The sequence below is a fragment of the Drosophila serrata genome, unplaced genomic scaffold (genome assembly GCF_035046125.1).
Source record: "Drosophila serrata isolate PLE 108 unplaced genomic scaffold, ASM3504612v1 contig_311, whole genome shotgun sequence".
Lineage (NCBI taxonomy): Eukaryota > Metazoa > Arthropoda > Insecta > Diptera > Drosophilidae > Drosophila > Drosophila serrata.
The window spans coordinates 185,685-210,484 of record NW_028257209.1 but is presented as its reverse complement, the minus strand read 5'-3'; the positions used below and the strand labels follow the sequence as shown (position 1 = coordinate 210,484).

The following is a 24,800-nucleotide window of genomic DNA, read 5'->3' as shown; positions in this document are numbered from 1 at the left end:
ATGCCATTTGCCCGTAATTAATTGTCTGTGTTTAATGTGGGTTAATTTTATTTATGGCCAGCTCGTTATTTACATTTACAGAACGTAAGAAACACAAATCTTCACACGCCAAACAATTACAACAAAAAAGAGAGAAGGAAAAAGAAAATATATTTCAGATTCATTCCCATTTTTTCTCTGAACTCCTTTTGTCTCTGTATGTGGCGTGGCAACACTGACAGGACACTTTTGACAGGCCAGAGACAGCAAGGACTAAGCTTCTGCTAATGTCAACAGCAAACAGTTCAAAATGTGCAAAAAACTAAACTTGAAAGCAACTTATAAAATACTCTTTAGCGAAAGAATATTTATTACAAAAGATGAAGAGTGTTTAAATCATAAAGGATGTATAAAAGAGTGTTCAAAATTATAAAGAAATTGCTTTTTAAAACTGCTTTCCTTTCGGATTAGCATCTTGGAATTTTGGTTCTTGCGTAATAATACTTTTTCGTTTTCCAAAAGCCTGTACTGTAGGGCATTTTGGAAAATATAAGACTGCATTGTGGCAATGCAGGAGGGGGTAAAAAAAACAAAAGCCAAACAATAAGCAACAATGACAGTGGCACTGGCAGTTGTCTCCTCCTGCCCCAGGACGACCCTTTCTGCCACTGACAGTTGTCAACTGCTGTTTGGCTGCCTCCATTTTCGTTACTTCTTCACTTTGGCTCTCCTCCTTGGTCCTTCTCAGCTGGTTTTTCCGAAAAATCTTCGCATTTCGTTATTTTCCTCCCATTATTATTGTCTGTGTGCATCGCTCCAGTTATGACATTCAGCATCAGTCCGGAGCTCACCTACGTTGGCAAATCTAGTTCAACTCCTCTCACTTACCTAGAATAAACTCACAGCATTGTTGTCTTCGGCTGCGACCATAAATTTCCTCTTAACCAGTTTAGCAGAGGGGAGAGATGGTGGAGAATATCATAAAATTCGAAATGAAGTACGCTCGACATGCCTCGGACGCTGTAAAATTTATGTGACAATTTTGTCCAGAATAAATGACTGCAGACTGGCCAGCAAAGGATGCCCCATATGCGTATGTGCGCATTCAGGTTTATGCTAGGGTATCTACGGGGTATACTCGATCCTAGATAGATTGATATTTTTCTAAATTATTTTATAGCATACTTTTGAGATATGACTTGGACTTGACAAAGTAAACATGGGTAGTTACAAGTCTAAATATGTTTGCAAGTAATAATGGGAATATTATACTCATTCCTAAGGGTATCAAGGATCCCTAACGAATTTCCTTGCTGACTGCTTTTCACAGAAATTAGTTGGGTTAAAAGGCAGGCACACATAGACGGGAAACGAGAAAGGACTCCGCTGCAAGGTCCTGGCCAGCATTTGGCTCCGTCGATTGCCATTCCACAATGCCCACAAAGTGGGCGCCCACTAAAAACTAACCCACTGAAAGAGGGGGATTTCCCTCTGTGGAGGCTGCGGCTTGTGGGCGGATTGAAGGAGCGGGGGGTGCGGCACTTCAGCACTTGGTCTCTACGTTCGCCTTTTGTCTGTTGTCGGTCATGTTGCATAAATCTCATTTTGGGCTTTATTTACTCGCAAAATGTTCACGTTTCGAGCTGCTTCCACTCTCCCACTCCTGTCTGGCAAATAAATTCATTTAGTGGCATTTAGTGGCCCCCTTTCACCTTATTGTCCGTGGGCCATGACCATGGCCCACCCTTAGGAAAAACCCTGGGTCCAGGATATTGCGAGTGTGTCCCATGTGTGTGTGCATTTTATGGCCGTTCCTGCGTTTTTGCGGCACAAACATGAAGTGAAAATTACACACAGACACACACACATATGGAAAATGTAGCGCAATTGTTTTGCCCCCAAAAATGATGACGGAAGGGGGCAGCGTGTGTGTGTTGTGTGTGTTTCCGGAGTGTTGTGGCTGCTGGATTTGGCTTTAGTCGGCAGTTAATTTTCATATTTTCTAGCCGCACTCACATACCAGCCTTCGGCCACCCCTCTTCTCCCCTGCACTGCACTGACATTTAGTCGTAAATAAATTTAACAATTTATTTAGATTGCAATGACAGGCGGATGCTATTAAAAGCGAAATTTATGGGGTCCTTTTAGCGCTCTTCCAGACGAGGGGGAAATGAAAGATGCACAACTGAACTTAATGATGCAACGCCACAGAAGCTCTGGGGAAAAGTCGGAAAACTTTAACAATTTTTAAAGTTTTTGTGACTACAAATTCATAAAAAAGATTCAAAATTAAAAGAGATATATTTCTATAACTCTTATAAATCTAATAGTCTTTACAGATTTTTATGTAGCTCATTCCTTACTATTTTTTCTTATTTTTGTTTTAAATAAATACAAATACAACCACATAGAAAATGCTTTCAGGTTTCATTTTACATAAAATACCGGAAATGTCATTTGAAAATGTTGAAAGATATTGCCAACAGGTGCCTCGAAAAACCCAACCACTTGACCCTAGAAAATCTCATGAATTAGAAATTTGAACCTGCTGAATGACATATTTCCAACTTAAGTAGACCACTTGACTATTGAGCAACAAAAGAGGTTCTTAATAAAAACAGCAATTCGTTTTATATTTTGTCGTCCGGGAAAGGAAAACGGAGGTTAAGGAAACTAAATGACATTATGAATGTATTGCGGATAAACTTTATTTATTGGCAGCATTTAACTAACCCCAAAATAGATGATAGAGAGAGTTCGGAAAGGGTTAAACTATTTTCTGGCAGAGAAAACCCCTTTGAAGGGCAGCCGTGCATTAAACAAACTTCCTGCAGAATACCAAAACCCATGAATCTTGTCAGCCGACACTTCCCTTTCCAATGACAGACAGACAAAACGGAATTAACCCCCGTTTTGGTTTTGGATATACTTTTGTTGGCCTGAAATTGACTGATTACCCACAAAATTACTAACATTTATTGTACGTAATTTGAGACATTAATAAAACTTCCATTCCTATTTGCTCGCCTCGGGTTCTCAGCCTTTGGTTGGCATTAGTTTTCCCCGGATGTAACCCCTTTTCTGTCTGACAGTTGGCTTCTAACATTTCAAAAATTTGTAACATTTGTTTCCCCGAAATGACATTTGCTAATTAGCCTCTGGATTGTTCCGAATTTGTGGATGCTAATTAGTTTTTATTACCTCGGCAGGAGATCTGGTTGAGTCCTGGTGGGAATTCATTAGAAATTCAAGAATTTTTTATAATAAACTTTGGGGTTAAATTAAATGTTTTGCGGTAAAAGAAAATGGGAAATACAGTGAAGTTTATAGGAGATTGTTGCGGTGATTCGTGAATTCCGAAGTTAATTGAGAATGATATTGGTAGAAGTCCTTACTTTTCCAGAGTTTTTCACTTTATTTTATGTTGTTTTCATTTAAATAACTCAGTTTAAAAATACAACTAAGATGTCTTTTAAATTTTTTATGTATTACTTTTAAATGTATTACTTTAAAATGATTTCATTTAAGAGACCCCATTTTATGTGAATATTTTGATATTATAGAAGGCGTTTTTCAGAAGAAGTCCTCCGAAAAACCTACTTAATTCATATTGTAGTTGAATTTTCCATATATTATTCTGGTAAAATGATTTCCTTTAAAAGAATCTCTTTAGGGGACATCACATTTCTGGGTATTCGAATATTTAAATATCATAAATAGTACTTTCCCCGATATTTTCCTCCGACAATTGGCTCGAGTGTGTAATATATGGCCGGACCGATGCCAAGTGTTGACGGAAGTTGTGAGAACCATTTATTTTTTCGTTGGGGGCTCGCTTTTGTTAGAAATTCGAGGAACTAATTGAGCGTGTCTCATGAGGCCTCCACGACACTTGAAACAAAACGAAGACGGGCCAGAAGCAGGCAACAGCACAAGACCCAACAGACTACCGAGAACTCAATTTACTTTTTCATTAAGACGAGCTGAGGGGCTGAGGATGAAGAGGGGACAGAGGATGAGGTTGAGGATGGGATGAGGTTGAGATTGAGATTGAGGACGGCTGCTCAGGATAGAGAAACCGAGGTGGAGGGCAGGCACTTGAGTGCAGCTCCAATTATGGGGAGAAACTGACGTCAGTTTGCGGCTCGACTCATAATGAAAACATTTAACCTGTCGTCGTCAGTGATTCAACATGAAAATCATTCCGCGACTGGGGGATTCGCTTTTCCCTCTGTCTATCCGCTTTTCAATTATTCGAGAGAGAGAGAGAGATGCCCAACGCCAGGGATCCTTTCGAGGAAGCTGGAAAAAAAGAAGAAGGAGCACTTGAGTGGGGAATTGACAGAGGGCCTGGGTTTCAAGTTGAGTGCATAATACACCTTTCCTTCTGCGCGGGCTCCTTGTTGTCATTAATGAGACGTCTTCCTCAGACGATTCTGGTTCGGTTTGGATCGGTTCAGGCGTTCCTTTTTGGATCCGCTGCACAGTCATTTCCACTTCAGGTTGTCAAAGACTATGGACGAAGGCCCTCGTCATCTTTTGTGGCAGCCCAGGTTGCCGCAACCCCTCGACACCCGTTTCTCCCAGTGTGTGTTGTGTGTGTGTTTTGGACATTTCAAGCATTATGTCGCGCCTACTTTTTCCGCCTTGCGCCCTGGATTAAATGAGCGACGCCGACGTCTTTCCTTTGATCTTACGCTTCGTTTCTAATTTGATTATAAACGCACTCTATCGAGAAGGAAAGAAAAACAACAAAGCACTAGGGAACTTTTACAGATTTTCGGCTGTTTCATTTGATACCCAGTAGTAGCCATAGACTCTTATTAATCCTAAATGTAGTTTGACTTTATCTTGATCATTCAAGAACTGATTATTTCGATAATAACGAATACCAATTGAATGATTCTTAATTACTATTTGAATTAGATATATCTATTTAATATTTAACTAATATATTTAAGGTCAGAGAGTACACCTTATTCGCATCTTAAACATCTTAATTTTCATTCCACTCGAACTCTGGCAGACCTACTCCTTCTCCTGCCACTTCTGGCGATGAGTGCGCGCCGCGGCTTACTCAATGACGCGTTGAAAGTGCCATAAAAAAAGGACATGAAGACATCCCTGGTAAGATGGGGGCAAGGAGAGAGAGAGGCAAGACAGCTGGCAGAGCGAGACAAGACATCGCCGTGGCCCACAGGGCACACAGAAAAACGAGTGGGGGTTAGGTGATGACAGCATTTTAAATGAAATGAAAACGAGATGCTTTCACTTTGGCCCACAAGCAAATGTCTCACTCGGGTGACTTCTCCCCTCCTTCGGCTTTCATTGCCAAAGTAAGTTGAAGTAATGTCAGCGACCTACATGAGGACTTGCTCCTTGAAGGGGGAAAGGTGAATGTGGCCCAAAAGTGGAGGTTGTGGATAAAAGGCTTGATGTTATGGCCTCCTCAAAAGCCGATTATCCCAAAAAGCCTTAAAATGCTAACACAAATCAATCCGGGGAAGTGATGTGACCAGCTGGAAGCAGGAAAGAAGTAAAAGGAATTTTAAGAGTATTTTGTTTTAGATAAAATTATGGATAGCATTATTTATTTTTCAATATTTGACTTTAATAATATCTTCAGCAAAATGTTTTGAATTCTAACAAGTTTTTAAAATGCATCCAATATCATCAGATTTTAAGAAAGTATATGGTGCAGAAGGCAGAATCCGATCTCTATGAAATTGTTATCGAAGGATCGATGCAAGAAATAATTGACTTTTGGCTTTTGTTTCCTTTAAATGTTTATTGTTTTTAGACAAAGTTTTAATACTTTCTACAATGTATATTTCTGTAACAACTTGTGAAACTATTAAAAACTTTCTAGTTATTATAACATAATTCTATATATTCTCCTTTATATTTTTGTATAAATAAAATTCTGACAGTTTTATTCTCAAAGATACTTCCATAATACCCCTTCTTTTTCCTAATGTCTCATTCGATTTTAAGAACCCCTCAAAAGGCACCGACTTTACAGACGAAACCGATATAAAAGGGTGCCGGATTAGACAATTTTCAGACACGTGAAGATAAGCAGAGTCATCAATAAATTAACACCAAAAGCGGGAAAGCGGGAAAGTGAGGAGCGATCAAAATGCGAATGAGTATTTAACGCTAAGAAAGCGACTGAATAGCAAAATGCCCGAGAGTCGTAAAGGATCCTTGTAAAGACAAACATGCCATGCATAGCTGATGAATCCTCCGAACGTGAACACAGAGGAACACAGGGGAAAATGAGGCAAAAAACCTTGCGCAATAAAAACTAAATTATATCCTTTGAAGTTCAAGTGGCGGCGAAAAAGAACAACAAAACGATATGAGCAACATGTTGGCCAGACATGAAGTCACAGTCAGACCATAAAGATCCATTCAACACACACGAAATGTAAGAAAAAGTATACCTGGTAAGCCGAAACTGGAATACCCTTTGTAGAAATAAGGAAAATTAACTTTTTCTTTGTCTAAAGAAAGTATAAATTACAATAATTAAGGAAAAGGTTATACAAAGGTCTATGAAAAAGTTACAACACTTGTTTAATAAATACACATAATATCCTTTTAGCTAGTAAAGAGTATAGTACATCTAAAATACATATAAATTCCATCACTTTTATGACATTTCTTTGTAGATATTCTTACTATCTTATGGAAGGGTATCCAAGAAAAGGAGCTGCGGGTTGAAACTCTGACAGACGTCGCCGACCCACGCACTATTTAATTTAGTACAAAATTATTATGCGCAACATTAGCACTCGTCTCGGTTTGCTTGGGTTTTGGGTTTGGGTTTTTTTTTGGATTGAAGACCTGGAATTGGGGTTGGAGTATTTTGAGTTGAATTCGGGGCATGAGGTGCCTCAAATGAAGTGTGAATTTTGCTTTCAGACCATCATTCGTGGTCGAGCAAACAGAACACAGAAAAAGTGCCGACATTGTTGTTTCATCTTTTCCGGATTTTTGAATATGTATTTATACAGATGTTGTAAAATCTGTCAGTCATATTTTATTATTAACTTTAGTAGTATACAATATTTTAAATATAATTTAACTAATACAAATAGCTAATACTTAAATAATATCGTAAAATTGTATAGCATTCCAATATCACTTCAATAAAGCATTTATTCAGACTTTTTCGTTTGTTTAATTAATAGAATAATAATAGAATCAGCGATCCTATTTTATCTTAAAATATTAGTTTCGAAATATTTTTTAAAAACCTGTGTTTCATTGTCTTATAAAGTAATTCAACAAATCGGTTACTTAAATGAGTGAAATTCATGGTTTAGTCAACAAGTTTTAAAGTAAAAATTGCAAGATGCTTGTAAGATTTCTCAGGTTGTTAAATATTACTACAGTAGGTGTAATAAATTTATTCTAAATATATTTCCCAAATATTTCAACACCTTAACGTAATATATACTCAAGCTAAATAAACATCGTAGAAAAATATATATATTTTGTATTTTAAACGACAGTAAAAATACTTAAATATGTCTTTCTTTAAGTCCAATTAATTTTTTTATGTATCCATTACATGAAAAGACATATTAGTTAAGTTCTACGCCAAAACGTAAACACGTTTTTTATGCTGTCTGAAAAATACAGAAAGCGTTCAGTATACCCCATATATCATAATCAAATGGAATGAGCGAAGGAATACCGATTCAAAGGCAACTCAGCCCAGCCTAGCAGCATCAGCAGGACAACAAACAAAATATTTATGGCCAAACATAAAAATCTTTATGACCTTCCCGATTCAATCAGAGCAGAGCCAGAGCCAGAACCGGAGCCAGTGCCGTCGCAGACCCAAAACAACAACTGGGCCAGGTCCCAGTGCGACTGGCGCTTCCTGGCGAACACACACAGACACACACAGGATATAGCCATCCATAAGGTGTTTCCCCTCTGCAGTCCCCATGTGTGCTTGGCTTGATAAAGAGAACATAAATTATGGCCCTATATATCATGGAAAATCTATCGACAACGTTGAATTTTTATGACCTCCCGAGGAACAACGCAGTTTAACGAGCCGGCGAGAGTCTGGCCATGTTTATTGATTTACTTGCTAATTTTTCAGGCAGGCAAAGCGCAAGGAGTGCGGTCAATCAAGGACATCCGAGGACGAGGCCTATCCCGATCCCGATTCCGATCCCGGCAGGCCATTGTCCTTGATTTATGGTCCGTCATTCATTGCCAGCCACCAAAGTTGACACTTCTGCGTATATATCCAGCTCGGGTACAGGGTGCAGGGCTTTGTCCTTTCAGTCAGTCACTCCCCTCACAGCAGACTGTATCCTGTAGTATCCTGACATTTTGACAAATAATTTTATTGATGCTCAGTTCCATCGCTGTCTCTGTGTGTCGTCTGTGTTTGGTTTTTAATTGTCGCTCAGCTGCGCTGGACGCACGTGATAATTGCTCATTTTATGACGCATTTATCAAAGTACGTTCCGAGGTCTCGTCCTTGGCATTGTCCTTTGTTCGCCCAGCCGTCGCAGTTGTTGATTCTTTGCATCAAGCTGTGTCTGTGCCTGACAGGACCCCGGTCTCTCGGTCTCGGTCTCGGTCCACCTCCTGTCTCAGATCCGACAGTCACGCGTCATTTATTTGGCCGTGACAGTTTCACTCCTGATTGCAGTTTTTCCTCCTTAAAGGGATCCTGGATATGCCAGGATACTCGCTGTGTGTGTCTGTGTGTCTCGGTAAATTGAAATCAGTCTCAGTCTGGACTATAAAATATGCGCTTGAGAGATTCCTTAATCTGTAAATTTATCCCAAGACTTTATAAACTAATAAAAAGCACATAAAGGGAACCTATCATATTTTAGAGTTACAAAACACAAGTATAAGCTCTACTCTCACTTTGCCCTAATCCTTCAGCATGTTTTATTGTATAATAAACACATATTTGATTTATTTTGTAGATTAAACCCTAATCAATAACCGCCGTACATCATTTCGATCGGAAGTTGTAAGCAATTAATACCTAATGCCCAAAATGGCAATAAAAACGAAAGCCATCGATTTATCATTTAGAATCCTGCACGTGTCAACTTGTGTATTCCCGTTTATATATTTTTTTCGTGTCCTTTGTTAGAAATATATACATTTCTTTGCAGGGGAGCCTTGGAAACGATTAATTTGCTGTATTAAAATACCCAAGGGGGAAGGACGATAGGTAACGCACACACAACCCGCAGTTTTGGCAAAAAAGGATCCCTTTTTTGGTGCATTACCGTAAAATTTCAATGTCACCATTATTCGTTTTCCCTTTTTTTGGGCAAACTATTACGAGATAAATCGCTGTCGATAAATTATCGACAGGCGGCAGGCGGAGCTCGGACTCGATTCACAGCGGGTTTTCCCGACTGCATCCCCCTTCACCAGGGAATATATTTTTTATTTTTCTAGGGGATTCGTCGCTCTTTGTGTGCCTGCTTAGTTCACTTTCATACTGTTGGTTCTATTGAATTTATTGCAGTTTGTTTTTCAATTTTATAAATGGCATTTGCGCCCCCTTTTTCGCAGTACGGAAGTGAGTTATTGTCTTGCTGCATGGCACGTAGACGCATTCAAATCGGAAGTAATTATGGTGGAACATGGGCATTATGAAGAAGATGTAGCTATGGTATTATGGATTAAAGGTATTTCTAACAGGATATTAAATGAAGCATAAAGGTAGACTTCTTTCGTTGATAATTTAAAGTAGTTGTTGCTAAAGGATGGCTAAGAATACCGCTTGACTTGGTACTTTAAAAATTACTTCACCTTTTAGTATTTAAATCTGTTAATATTTATCTATTATTTTGTTTTCAATTCGCTACATTTTATTATCCATGTCTTTGAATATAGATAGGTATCGCTTTATAAACATTCCCTTAAAGTACAAATAAGGTAAAGTTTTTTTGATATTAATTGCCTGGTATTAAAATACTGAATCCCAAGTGGTATAAAATATGACTGCTCTGATAGCTCCTTTATGGGTCCAAGGAACGAAAAAAAAGGTTCTTCAGATGGCGAAATAAAGCAATTATCTGACTGCGGCTGTGTGGGTTTTCCTCCTCGTGCGTAAGTCAACTGAAAATCCGCAGACAGTTAAACGACTTTCCCTTACCAATGGCACCCACTTCACGGATATATATACATACATATATATACCTTCATATTGCCGGAGATAATGTCAAATTTATTGCATTATTTTTCTCTCCTTTTGCTTGCTGTTGTTGCTGTGCATGCGTGAGTTCCCCCTTCTCCACTCTACGCCACTGTGGCCGGAGGATAGAGCCACCCCCCGGTTACACCCCCGTAACACCCAACCCCCCTCCTCGCTCCCCCCCCCCATCTCCTGCTGTTGTGCATAAATCAAAAGGTAAATGGCTGCATTTTTATGACTGCGCCGCCATCGTCGTCGTTCATCGCCGTTCGCCTTTTGCGCTGCTTCGCTTTTATCACACAAACATTTCTGTGATAATAAATGCCATAAAAATGAAGAAATATGTGGTTAATTTTATGTGCTGCCTCCGCCTGCTCTTGGTCGGTGTTGCCGTGGCTTACACAGTACACTTCCTTTTTATATTCCCCATATAAATGTTTTCGCGGCCACAAATTTTCTTCCACTGCATCTCTCTCTTCGCTTTCCTTTACGATTTCAGTGAGAATTTCTAGGGTATATTGGGTCTATGATATGGTTTTATCCTTGGACTTTTGTATTTTTATATTTTATATATAATTTGAAAGTTCTAAAAGACCTTAAACTACTTTTATAGCACTAGGAAATGGATTCTAATACAGGAACTGGTGACCTCTTTTTAAAACAATTTTAAATATAAGCCTGATGCTGATCCTTTAAGAGATCTGTCTGTATTTTCAGTATTATCCTTCGTATTAGTATTCGAACTTAAGCTAGTTTTTTTATAACTTATTTTGGAATCTAATAAATAATCTTCTTTCAATAAATTAACTATAAATACTATAATGTTTCACTTTAACAAGATCTTTCTGTGTCTCTGGTATTATTTCATGTATTAAACTATGACCTCAATTTATGTATTATGTATTAAATATTTAAAATCAAGTACTTTTTATCCTTTTACTCAATTATTTTTTACAAAACCTGTACTGGATCTATACAAAGTTCTTATAACTACTTTGATTAAATCTTAAATTGTCTCATACTTTCAAGATTCTTAATTTCTACGATCAAATCCTTATTCCATTCCCAAAGAAAGTGCATTTTTCTTATTTAATAATAAACAATACATCTAAATTTGTATAATTTTTCAATATACCTTTAATTTAGATGTCTTTGCAAAGTTTTCGCTGCATAAAATGAAGTTATCAGCGGTAAAAGTGTTCCAGGGTGAGCATTTGGTTGAAAGCAAATCGCTTTAGTCACGGTATCAAGGTGTTCCGCACTTCCGCATCGCATTTTCCTTGGCTTCGTGTAATTTATAATATTTTTGTATTATTTATTTGACGCCCTCCTGCTCTCCCGCAATTTGGTAGTAAATAATTCACATACAGGAGCAGCGAATTTATGACGCTGACAAAGTGGCCATAAAAAATAACAAATAATAAGGGAATATGCTCGCGAACGTGTGTACTGTACCTGCACACACACACACACACACACACTATACTATGAATATATACGTACATATTTATTTTGGCAACAACACTTTTTTCGCTTTGTTGCACGCAAAACCGCAAATTATGTCTAAGCCGGATTGTATAAAGTATCGCAGCACGCTCTTACCTAATAAATCCATCATTTTCACCGAAGGTCGAGTGAATTTTCCTCTACCTGTCCATGGACACCTCGCAGGTATTTTACAGGAGGGTCTTAGCCATGGAATTTCGTGGTAACAAAATATCCTTTTAAATGCTCTAAATCGGGATTAAGACTGCCGCTTCTCGGTTTCAGCTTATCGCCCATATTTACACGGATTTTAATTTACTTGCCAGGGGCTTTAAGGGGTTTCTCAAATCTCAGGTAATACTATCCTCTAATGGTTAGAAAAATCGAAACAAGACCTTAGCCAAGTATTTAAATACTTGGGATTTGGTTTAAATTTTCGGGATATGTTTAATATCGATTAGTCCAGCAAGGGGAACATCTTAAGCCAGATCAAGGTTATCCCTCATGATCAGACGAAAGTGATCAGTTTGTGTAGAACAAAGTATCTTTTAAATAAGTAAACGAATATATTCATTCCTTATATTATTAGGTTGAGGTATAAAAGGTTATATTAATAATAAAACATACAACAGACTATAAAGAAAGTAGAATAACACTTTTTATACCCATTGCAGGCTATAATAATTTTGATCAGAAGCATTTAAACCTGTGAATTAGTCATTTCCGACCCTATATATCATATATATTCTTGATCAGCACAAACAGCAGAATCGATCTAGAAACCTAAGTCCGAAATACAAAATTTAAATTTTTTTCAAAGTTTAATAAGGGGTTACTTAGTTAAAATTGTTAAAAACCGCAAAAATTTTAATTATTTGGGTAAATAAATGCAGATGCAGATTTATTAACCGGTTAAAAACTAAAATGTAAATGCTTTCCAAATAAAAATGTATGCATTTTGGGCTAAGTTATTGGATTTTAATATATAGATTTGTCTTTAAAATTATCATCATATATATTATCGATAAATATCGATTTAATGAATTCGAATTATTGTAAGCTTACTTATTTTCTTTTCGATCCTATAATTTAAACACAAACTGATAGGATACATAAGTTCAGACTTGTTTTTTATAAAATACAAATAGGAAATAAGTAAAATGGGAAAATAAATGATAAAAAGGATCGTCCCGTGCAAAAATGTTAAATAATTTTGATAATATTATTATTTACAAACCCTTTATTGCATTAGGTATTTCCTTACTTTTAGTTGTAATAACCTTAAGTATTTTATTCAGGTTATGTGTTGTTAATTAAGCCACAACGATAAAGAAAATGCTATATTGTTTTACATAAGGTAATTTTTCATTTATTATTGTAAATATTATAGTTTAAAATCAATAAAATAGTAAATATTTAATTTAAAAATTTATTTTTTACGCCAGTCCCAGTGGTATAATTTGCTTGAAAATATGAATTCCACTAATTCCATAATTAATGTGATTCGTGCAAAATACAAGTTAATAAATTAGGCCTGCGAAATGAGTGCTAACTGGAAAATGCAATCCGAAGGCGGCGATTAAAAATGCAGCGAAATTAACCAAGCCATTAAACTATTACCAACTTTCAAACTGCCGCAACACACACCAGCTCGATGTGTGTAGATTAATTACGCTCCATACACACACATGCGAGGAAACAGGAAAAATTGCTTGGAAAAACTTTTCGTCGCGACAACAAAACAACGATTTCCACTTAAACAGGAGCCACGAAAAATGGAATAAAAAAAGAGAGGGGAAAACCGACCGCAGAAGTTAATCGAAAAACGCTAAACAAAAGCCACAACAGCTGTGTGTGTGGGAGAGAGAGAGAGAGAGAGAGACAACCGAAGGAGGAGGGGGGCGACAAACAAATTAATTTTTATATGACATTAAAACGAGCGAAGCGAGGCGATGGAAATGGCTGAAGAGTGTGTTTAAGTGTTGAGTGGTTTGCTTTTCGAGCAACAAATCTCAGTGCGAAGACAATGAGGCCTCTGCCGCAGCGCTGCTCCGCTCTGCTCTGCTGCTGTTGACAGCCCCATCAAGCAAAAGAGGCACAGCAACATCTCCCCCAACCCCAGAGAGAGCCACTCTTCGCACTCAACTGTTGCTCTCCCAACGAGTGTTGCCGTGGTGCAGCCAGAGAGCGTGCGAGAGCGCGAGAGAGCTCCCATTGCCTTTGGCATCCATTGCAGGGCGCATGCGATTGTGATTGGACAAAAAGTACGCCATATTTGAAAATTATACGCAGCCTCTCTCGCTCGCACTCAGCAGGCGGCGCTGCTCTAGCGCACACTTGCAGCGCTGCCAACCAGTTTTGAGCGAGCGAGAGAGCGCAGCTCTGCGAGAGAGCATGGCCGCGAGAGAACATCCGGCGCTTCGCCTCGACGGCAGCTACGTCGACAGCGGCACTCGGTCGTTTCAATTCGAATTTTGCCTTCGCCGTGTTCAGACGTGTTCGGAAAAAACAAAATAAAAACCTGAAGCCCACAAGCGCTAGCGGAGTGAAGAGAAAAAACAAAACAAAAGCAAAGCCAAACCAAAACCAAGTGAAAAGCGGTCAGTCAGCAAAAGAGTGAAAAAGTGAAATTCGGGCCCAAAACACCATTTGGCCAGCAAAAGAAAAGTGCTTAGCAAAACTAAAGTGACGCATTACATTTACGCAGTGCTTGGATTAAACCACGCGTTTGCCGTCGCATTTCTGTGGATTACCTTCGGCGGCAACGCAACTTTCGTGGATTACCCATAGAACCAAATAGCGATCGCCGAAATGGTGGTTTTGGAGGGAGGCGGCGGTGTTGTTACCATTGGTAACAACCAGTACCTTCAGCCGGACTATTTGGCCCCGTTGCCAACAACGGTTAGTATTTGAAAAAAAAAAAATACAAAAAAAAACGAAAAATATTGCCTTGAAAGCTAGAAAAATTAGAGGAAAATAGAAAATTAGTTTGGAGTTTTAAAAAGTTCAGAAAATTAATAAAATTTAAACAAATTAAAGTATATGAAGCAAATTGTAGTTTTTAGAATGCTGGTAAACATTAAAAAAATGTATTTATTGGAATTAAAATTTATTGAATTCAAGTGAAGCAAAGAAAAATAAGCTTTGAAAATAATACTTAATTTTTGTCTTTCCAAAATATAATTAAATTGTTGGAAAATGCTCAATTTTTTGTCTTAATCAGAAAACGTTTCTTATTCTTCAGAAAAAATAATAATTATTTTAAATCTAATTTTAAGTGTTCCATGTTAAACAATACTCAAGATGAAAGTTAATTTGATTTATTGCGTTTTGTGAACAGTTCTCTTTTACTTTTCTAAAAATAAATGAAATTGTTCCCGATTTACGGCTTACAGTTTCGTGTCTTTGTTTACGAAATAAATTAAATTTAATAAATCGAAAATGCTAGAACAAATCATATAAAAAATATTTTGAAAACAGATTTCCCCTGAATAAAAGCAACCTTCTTCAAGAATTATTAAAAGACTAACCCAAAATCCTTCCCTTTTATCATTTTCTCCTCAATAGATGGACGCCAAGAAAAGTCCTTTGGCTTTACTCGCACAGACCTGCTCCCAAATTGGAGCCGATTCATCGGCCGTGAAACCTCTGCTGGCGATGGACAAGAACAAGACAAAGCCCGGAGCCTGCTCCTCGTCATCGAACTCGTCGAGTTCCTCGAGCAGCGCCGAAATTTCGGCAGCCAAGTCACCCTCCGGCCAGGCCAAGTCGCCCAAGTCCATCACACCGATCAGCGCCACCGCCACCAGCGGGAGCACCATTGCACCCACCACCGGCGAGATCAAGCTGGCCTTCAAGCCCTACGAGACCAATGTGCTGAGCCACCAGAACCAGAACACCTTCAAGAGCAGCGCCTCGGTGGAATCCTCCGCGGAGCCCACTCGGCCCAGCTCCAAGAACTCCTCGTCCGCACAGGAACGTGTGCCGTCGCGCAGCAGGTCCAATGCCACGCCCACCGACGGCATTAAGACGGAGCCTAATGGCCACGATTCGGCCAGCCGTAAGACTGTCTCCCCCTCGGGATCGGGATCCTCGCAACGCGGCGCCAGTCCCATTGTCCGCTCTGGGATGGAAGTGCTGAGCAACGCCAACGGCACCGCCCAGCATCCCAAGGAGATGAGCAGCATGGCGGCAGCAGCAGCAGCTGCGGCGGCTGCCTACAAGGCCGCCGGTCCCTATGGCCTGAATCCCTTGTCCGCCCTCTGCTGCCCGCCTGGCATGGAGCAGCATGCGAATCCCGCCTTCCGTCCGCCCTTTGCCGGCGGCTTCTCGCACCATCACGCTGCCATGCTGGCGGCAGCAGCCAACGGTGGCTATCCGGGCGGAGCTCCAGGCGGAGGACCAGCGGGTCAGCCGAATCCCTACATCAGCTATCAGAGGATTAAGACACCGGCCGGTGGTGAGGCCATAGTGCCAGTGTGCAAGGATCCCTACTGCCCCGGGTGCCCCTACTCGGCGCACACGCAACAGATGTTGATGGGTGCCCCATGCCCCGCCGGTTGCACCCAGTGTGAGCACCAGAAATACGGTCTGGCCATGGCCAGTGCGGCTGGACTGCCACCGGCGCATCCGTACTCCCAGGCAGCGGCCCAGGCCGCGGCCAATGCGGCAGCTGCCCGCTCCGCCCCCTACGTCTGCAGCTGGGTGGTGGGCGATGCCTACTGTGGCAAGCGGTTCCAGACCTCCGACGAGCTCTTCTCCCACCTACGCACCCACACCGGCAACCTCTCGGATCCGGCGGCTGCCGCTGCAGCGCTGGCCCAATCGCAGGCCCAGTCCCTGCTGGGTACGCTCTTCCCGCCGTCTGCCCTGCGCGCCGGCTACCCCACACCGCCCCTGAGTCCCATGTCTGCGGCGGCGGCAGCGGCACGGTATCATCCGTATGCCAAGCCACCGCCGGGAGCTCTGGCCGGAGGACCGTCTCCCTTCGGAGCCGGTGGAGCCTTCAATCCGGCAGCAGCTGCCGCGGCGGCTGCTCTGGGACCCTACTACTCGCCATATGCCATGTATGGCCAGAGGATGGGAGCAGCGCACCAGTAGGATGGGGAGCAAAGGAAGCACTAGCGTTAGATACCAAAAAGGAGGAGCATATGACCCTGTTTGAGATAATTTCAAAGAAACGAGAACAAAAAACAAAACAAAATGATTGCAAAGGCTGACACATCTCTGGCTTTTGCGCTATTCTGTGATACTAAACTGTAGTTTAAAGAGCGCTAGTTACACTTAAGTTCAACACGAAAATCGTCAAACCACCTAAAGAAAAACAAGAAAATAGTAGCCAGACAGCCGCAAAAAATAGCAGATCACCTTTTTTCTAATCCTTAATGTCTACAATAATCAATTCGCAAGGACACTGTTGCAAGGAGGCGGTTCTCACTCACTTTTATTTGTTCTCAAAGTTCAACCAAAGTTCTTAAGTCTTAGCCGGGACAACACGTTCGATGACTTCCAATTCTGTTAATGAAAAATCCATTGCTGAGATGTTGAAACATTGTTTTAGTTTTAGTTTCGCTATTAACTATTCTTACCATTATCTACAAGCATACAAGCAACCACAACAACCAACAATTAAAATAAAATGTTCTTTAAGTCAACTTTATAAGTAATGTAAGCATGATAAAACATATTTGTAATAACAAACAATCATAAAAAACAGAGAGAAAAAAACAAACAAAAAAATTAATAAATACGGAAAATAAAAATGAATATTTCATATAATTATGTACTGTGTGTAAATTCTATATAGATATTAAATTAGATTTGCTATTTACTCCTTGATGTACGCAAAAACAAAAGCCACAACACGATCTACACAAGAAGCCACAGATATCAAAGAACACGAAAAGTAATTTAAACTAAACGGAAACACATTCGTATGAAATCGAAATATACAAGCAGAAAAAAATCAATTTTGAAAATATAAATCACGAATCTTTCATTTAACGAAATCAAAGGGGGTTGCTTCAAAAATTCTATCGTTCTTCTATGAATGATGTTGCTGATATATTCTTATATGGTTTACTCAGTTAAATTCCAATAATTACATATATCTAATACATATGATATTGATTTTGGATTATATATTCCCGTAGATCAAGTTGCGAAATTCCGTGAAACCTTATCGTAGTAAGTAAAGTAAGGCTTTGAAGGGGACTTAGGTTTCTCAGAACCTATAGACCTCCTAAAATAACTTCGTTTTGTGCGGTGTAATGTATTTTACAATTTAAAATTTAAATTCCTGCTGGTAGAATCGTATTTTCCGCCTCAATTCGAACCGCATTCATTTCGTATGCATCGCTTCGAATTCGGCCTAAAAAACTCAAAAGTAAAGCTTAATTTGAATTTGAATTTCACGAGTGTGGCGTGGATTGGGCAAGCCTTAATAAAACAGTCGCCAGCGACAGCCATAATACACTCAGGCTGAAAATTAAAAATCAATAAAAATCACATTTGTACAAACAAAGTATGTGGAGGAAATCAATTGCCATTCAATGAGTGAATCAAATAAGCAATGAATATACACACATTCGGAAAATATATGTATAAATGTGCTGACAAAGCGAAATGACAAACATTATTCGGAGACAATATGCTTCAAAAATATCAAAATTCGAAGCAAGCGACTCGACAACTCAGTAACAGAAACAATTTTAACAATGGCCAAATCAATGGCGATATTTCGAGTGTATCTCATAAATAAATTAATTGTGACAATATTCAATTGATTTGATTTGAAATTATCGCATTTAGCTGTCAAACGCTCAACGGGCTTTTTTCAATTGTTTCAATTTCCAGCACAATCTTTTCTATATTGATTTTCATTCCCCCCTTCGATCCACTTCAATGTTTCTTTCTGATTTGATTGCGATTCTTTGTGACCGTCAATATCGCTTGGCCCCAATACAATATGTTGCTGGAAATATAGAAATCTCAGTATTGGAAATATCAGTGTTGTGTAATTTGAACATGAAAAAGTGTGGAATAACGACTGTATTTGAGTTATTGTGGTTGTGATGGGATACATTGATATAATTTATTGCATAATATATTTAAATTTAAAAATAATTAAGTGAAATAAGCTTTAGCTATTTAATCATTTTCCTTTTAAGGATGCTATAGCATCTCTAAAGATATAATACTTTCAGTAAATATTATATTCTATTTATGGATGTTATAGCAATTTACAATATCTTTTCACTATCACTGATCAAAAGTGTTTACCAAAGTTTGGAGCATTCTTAACTTACTTCTTTTAATAATTATTTCACATAATATCTTTAAAAATTCGAGAGAAAAATGAAATCATTTTACAAATTTTAACAAAATTAATATGATTATTGGTTTATCCATATCTATATCCATTATCCATAAATGATAAGGTTTTATTTTTAAAGGTTTGTTCAAATTATACATATGTAAATATACTTTAAATATAAATATTTCATGTTTGGTTGTACTTGTAATAAATATTTTGATCTAGTACATGTCTTAAGAAATTAATAAATAATTAAACTTTTAAATTCCTTTATAAATACATCTTAAATTAAACATATTGTCTGTCTTTAAAATTTTCAAATATGGTCTGTATTAAACAGAAAAATACCTATAACCCATATAACCAATATAACTACAAATATCTGGTAAAGTAGCAAGTGCAAGTGTATACACTTCTCAACCACATTCCATTTTTTTTTTTATGATGATTATTAATAACTTTTTGATTCCCCTCACAAGTACCGTCAACAGCCCGTCGCTTGTCTCTCGCTTTGATTGTCTGTTTTGCAGCTTTTGTGTTGTTGCTGCTGCTGATCCAAATTGAATTCATTTACATGCATCATATTTCTTTGTTTTGCCCCGCTGTCCATGTTAAACAATTTGTTTTGATGTCAACACTAGCCCGGCGTCTCCAAACAGCAGCAGCAGCAGCACCACTTCCAACAACAACAACGATGGAAAACCGAAAAAAACAACTTTTTGTTAAAAATAGACAAGCTCCGATTGTGTAGGCAAAGAGAGGGGGGGCTGGGTCTTGGGGACTATTTGGAGAGGCAGAGTGGAGACCACCGACTTCTCTTGAGATCTTGTCCCGCACTCAAGTTGCCTCTTTGGAGGCCGCCATCCAACCGGCTCGTTGGTCTAGGGGTATGATTTCCGCTTAGGGTGCGGGAGGTCCCGGGTTCAAATCCCGGACGAGCCCAAGTGAATCACTTTTTTTTTATTATTAATGCGTTGTATATTTTATTAACTGAAAGTAGGAGAGCTCTAAAAGTATGTCATATTTTAAAAATGAAATGAAAACCTTTATAAGTAATGTTACCATAAATTGGTTTGTCAGTTGAGTTTTGGGTTGTTTTTTATTAAGCTTTAGAGTAACTAAGGGTTTTCAATGTAAATTGTATATTACAAAGTATAAGTTCTAAATATATCACAAGGAAAAATAAAGAACTTAGACTTATTGGTATTATAAGAGCCAGACACTTGAGCTATCAGATGTTGAGTCATTATTAATAATAAAGTACAAGAATCGGAGTGTTTAAAGCCATAAATATAATTATATATATGACAATGCTTAAATACTGGCAAAAAACTTTTATGGCATCTTGTGACTTTGGGCTAGCCCCCGCCTTAATTTATGACCCAATGAAAATTAATTCTAATCAAAGGTTGTGATTTTTTACTAAGAATTTCCAATTGATAGAGGTTTAAGTTATTGAATAAAGCTATGATTTAATTTATAAAATCTATTAAATCTATTTCTAAATTTTATTATTTATTTTATTTAAGGAAATATACTTAACCTAATTATACATTTTACTTAAAATAAGTGTATTTAAAACTTCTACTTACCTCCTTCATATTTGATTAGATTTTGAATCTCATTCCTTGGCTTTTTCGATTTTGATTGGCTTTTTATTTATTAGCCCCGAGAGCTGACAAGTGGTCGCAGTTATTGCCATAAGGTCATAAAATCACTTTTATTGGCCCAGCTGTATATAGAGATGTTAAAGATTAAACGTCATGAGGAGAACTTGTGTTTAAATTTACGATCAAAATAGAAAAATGTGAAAATAATAGAAATATCTCAAGACTTCTATACTAAACTATACTATGATATTTTATACTCTTGAATTTTGTTCCTCTTTTTTTTTTGTTCGCCAGAACAATGTTTCCACTGAACCGAACAATCGCCAATAAATAATATATTTTTAGATGACTGAGATTGCGCGAGAATTATTTGTGGCCCTATATAATGTCGACAGCTGTTCTGTGCAGTGATTTCGCTTTTGCGAATTGATATAGAATTGCACTGACAAGTTGACGTTTTAGATTTCTTGATTTATTTGAACGGAGCAGCCTAATGATTTATGAAGTGTCGCCCAAGATTAGTGAGTGTATGGGTCCTTGGGGTTAGTCCAGATTGGACGTTATATAAGCTGATAATGCCTAGAAATTATTCATGATCATCTAAAAGGAATTTTAAAGATTATAATGCACAGAAAATGGAATTAATTAATATAAATATTAACATATTTAATAAGTGTTGTGTAGCGTTGCTCGATAGATAACTTTCTTTAATGAGCAGCTAATACTGTTACGCTTCCTTTCTTTTTATTAATTATACACTTTATTTTCTGGAAGTTCTATCAAAATGTAAACAAAGTAGTCTAAATATATAATATTAAACTTGTTGCCACTCTGCATTCCAGCTCAAAAGAGTTTTATGACTTCTTCTAATAGGTGGCAAGACCCGCTCGCATGTCGCCATAAATTAAGCGGGAAAAGCAGCTGACTGATGCCCCGGGGCTGTCGTCTGGGCTAATTAACAGTTTTGTTATAAATTACACCGAAAGCCATTACAATTTTTTCTTTTTTTTCGTATTCCCAGCTCCCTTAGAGCGACACTCCCATTTCGGGGGCGTCAATCATGCGTAAACTGACACAGATGTGACATCCAGCGGGGGCCCACTGTGCGCACGGATACATTTGTATCTCTGCGCTGTGCCCACTGTCAACTGTCAACTCCTTAATAATTTTCCATAGTCTTGTTACTTTTCTGTGAAATTCACGCCCCCGCTGCGAGTATGTAGGTACCAAGACAGACCCTCTGTCAACCCCTCAACCTCACTCCATCTCGCATGCTGTGCTGTGACATTGTTGCCGCTGTTGTCCTGTTTTGTTTTAATATTTATGGCTTCCTCGTGTCATTTTCATAATGTTGCGTTTGACACTTTCCCTCTGGGCTCCACCACTCACCCAGAAGAAATACAGAAAAAATAACAACAACAACGACGAAAAGACCAACAAAATCACACATACCATTCACATTCCATATTATCTTACATTATATGGGCGGTCGGCAGGGATCTCCTGGCTTCCACTCACTTTCGGTTTTCCATTTTGCATCGCTGCCTCTTTTGTTAATTTTGTGTAAAATGTTTTTTTTTTTATTTTTGAAAATGACATTTGTAGCTGACACAACGACAACTGTCAGCAGGCACTCGGTAGCGCGATTTATTTTTGGTTTTTCGAGTTAGGTGCAAACAAGAAGATGCAAATACTGGGAAGAGATTGAGATGGAGGTGTTGAAAGAATGGGTACTTTATTATAGAATCTCAGGGAAAATATAATTATCATATATTTTAGATATTAGTCAAAAATAAGGAGTATCTGTTGCTATTGTTTTTTGAAACAATTTCAAGTTTAACGTCCTAGAACATAGTTTTAAGTAAGAAATAACTTATATATATCTTCAAATATATAGAAAATACCTTTATCTTTTTAATTACATTCCTAGCTGTATAACCATTGTTTTGATATTCAAAAATCCCTTAAATATGTTGTCATTTTTCGAAGTTAATTTGACAATGGTTGTTACCACAAATAGCAAGGCAAGTTTAGAAACATATCTTAAACTTTGATGAAGTCTTTGTTTGTTATAACTATCCTTAAAATTGAAATGAATGAAATTCCCAGTTTATATAAATAAATTCTACTAAATAATTAATAAAAAATATCGAATTTCACAACAAACCTCCATGCGTAACTTACAAAAGCTGCTTCAAAATGTGTAAGCCTGAGCTTCATTCAACCATAAATTAAATCAGGGAAACAGGGAATAAAATATGATATGACTAAAGAAAAAAAAAATAATAACACACACGTTCCCTTGCACTTATCTACATATAAATAAATATATACATTTTTATATATTAAGTCGCGTTGAGAATTTATGGCCCTGCAAGGCCTTCCAAGTGAAGCCGCGGCATAAATACTTCAGTTGTGATTATTATTGCACCCAGAGAAATACCTGGCGGAAACAACTGGAAAAGCGACAGAAGTGAAATACCTTGAGCCAAGTTGATTTTGTTGTGGAACACTTCAAAGGCCACCGCGTTTGACGATGATATTTTTTTTTTGTTCTTTTGGGTAGCTTGGCGCTAATATATTATTGATAGATATATCAGTGATATATGTATGCGACACTGGTCAGTGGTCGGGGCTTTGCCTGTGCTTTGTAGATTGTAAATAACCCAAAAAAAAAAACAAAAGAAGTACCGAAAATCTGAATGGGTTTTCTCTGATAATTTATATGGGACTGTGACATGGTGTAGACTGATTTGGTAAATCAAGTTGCAGAGAGAATAATGTCAGCAAAGAAGAGTTAAGTGATAAACTAAGATTCCAGAAAATGGTGTTGATATATCCTTTAATGGATTTTCTATTCCCTTGTCTTTGATCTTGTTTATTAATTAATAGTGTCAAATGGTCAGTTTACAAATATTTCGATTGATTAGAGGTGACTTGCTCACCATGTTCTTAGATATACATATGTTTTTGCTGTAGAGTGAGTTTAAGCCCTTCCTGGACTAGTTTCCCCAACCATCCTTATACCCGCTACACTCAGAAAATAAGCTCTCTCCACCCTGTTGTGGCATATATATTTCATGGCCTGTCAAGATAAGCGATAGGCTAAAGCCGCCTGTTAAGTGTGATATAGTCAGAAGTTGCTAAATATGGGCTTGACCTGCCGCTGCTGCTGTTGATGGTTGTGCTGTTGCTGTTGCTTTTGGTGTTCCTGCTGTCCGATGGCCACATTATTAAGCCAATTCAGCGGCTGCAGATAAATAAATAAAATTTGAAACATTGCCGCAACAATAAAAGGCGACAGTACACGATTTATTAAACGGAGCGGCTGCCTGTTGGTCCAAATGAAGAGGCCAAAACAACAGCAACATCGAGGAGCGAACAGCAGCAGCAGCGGCAGCTGCCACCGTGTTGTTGCTCACATTACTCTTTTTGGACAGAGGGAAACCGACAGCAGATACAAAGATACAGATACATTCGCTATATGGAAACACACAATATACTTGAGGTTGAGGCCAAAATGACTAATGACCAGCGATTATCAAGCGATAAAAGGCACAGAGAGCCAGCAGCAGCAGCAGCGGTCGCACCAACAACAAACATAATTTATTATTGTTTTAAACATTTGTGTTTTGCGCTCAAACGAGATACATTTGTCTCCACCATGCCGCTCCGAAACCTTTTTCTGGCTTTTTGTTCATTAAGACAATATTAAAAAAAAGAGGAGAAGAAGAAAGAAAATAACGAAATCAAAGAAGAATCGCCTTACATATTTATATATAAATATAGGCAATATAGCATATGTAAATTCTCGCCTTTATTCCCCTTTTGTGGCGTAACTTTTTAGCATATGTATCTGTGGCTTCTCCTCTTACTTTTTGTTTGTGTCTGCAACTTGTAATTAGTTGGAGCTTTTTCTACATTTTTTACTGCCTTTCGAGTGTTAAATTTGTGTCGGCTACCAGAATTGTTGGCGGCCAAAGGCAGAAGCCGCCAGAGAACAGACAACAATAATAAACTTGAAGATTCATGAAAGCGGCCAAAAGGAAAATAAACAGTCAACGAGACGTAAATTTAAGACTTTCAGTATTTCATTTCTTTTGTTTCTGGTCTTCTCTATAACTTTCAGGCCACTAAAAAAACCACAACTATACAAAAAATACACTAATATGGTAGAAAAAACTTGAAATAAACGAATTTTTAATGTACCTGT

At 38.2% G+C, this 24,800-nt stretch overlaps 1 protein-coding gene, 1 long non-coding RNA gene and 1 other non-coding gene across 3 annotated transcripts; 2 read left to right on the top strand and 1 right to left on the bottom strand.

Annotated features, from left to right (window-relative positions):
* Positions 1-326: 326 nt before the first annotated feature.
* On the bottom strand, positions 327-1,223 carry LOC147642972 (uncharacterized). The gene is made up of 2 exons (XR_015272732.1): positions 1,165-1,223; positions 327-1,104 (listed from the first exon to the last, which is right to left on the bottom strand). It is a non-coding gene; the product is annotated as an uncharacterized LOC147642972 (long non-coding RNA).
* A 12,901-nt stretch (positions 1,224-14,124) lies between these two features.
* noc (zinc finger protein no ocelli) lies at positions 14,125-17,646 on the top strand. Its single transcript, XM_020954657.2, has 2 exons — positions 14,125-14,563; positions 15,230-17,646. The coding sequence occupies exons 1-2, from the start codon at positions 14,474-14,476 to the stop codon at positions 16,760-16,762; spliced, it is 1,623 nt and encodes a 540-aa protein (XP_020810316.2). The 5' UTR covers positions 14,125-14,473; the 3' UTR covers positions 16,763-17,646.
* Positions 17,647-19,847: 2,201 nt separating this feature from the next.
* TRNAP-AGG (transfer RNA proline (anticodon AGG)) lies at positions 19,848-19,919 on the top strand. Its single transcript has one exon. It is a non-coding gene; the product is annotated as a tRNA-Pro (tRNA).
* The last annotated feature ends 4,881 nt before the right edge of the window (positions 19,920-24,800 follow it).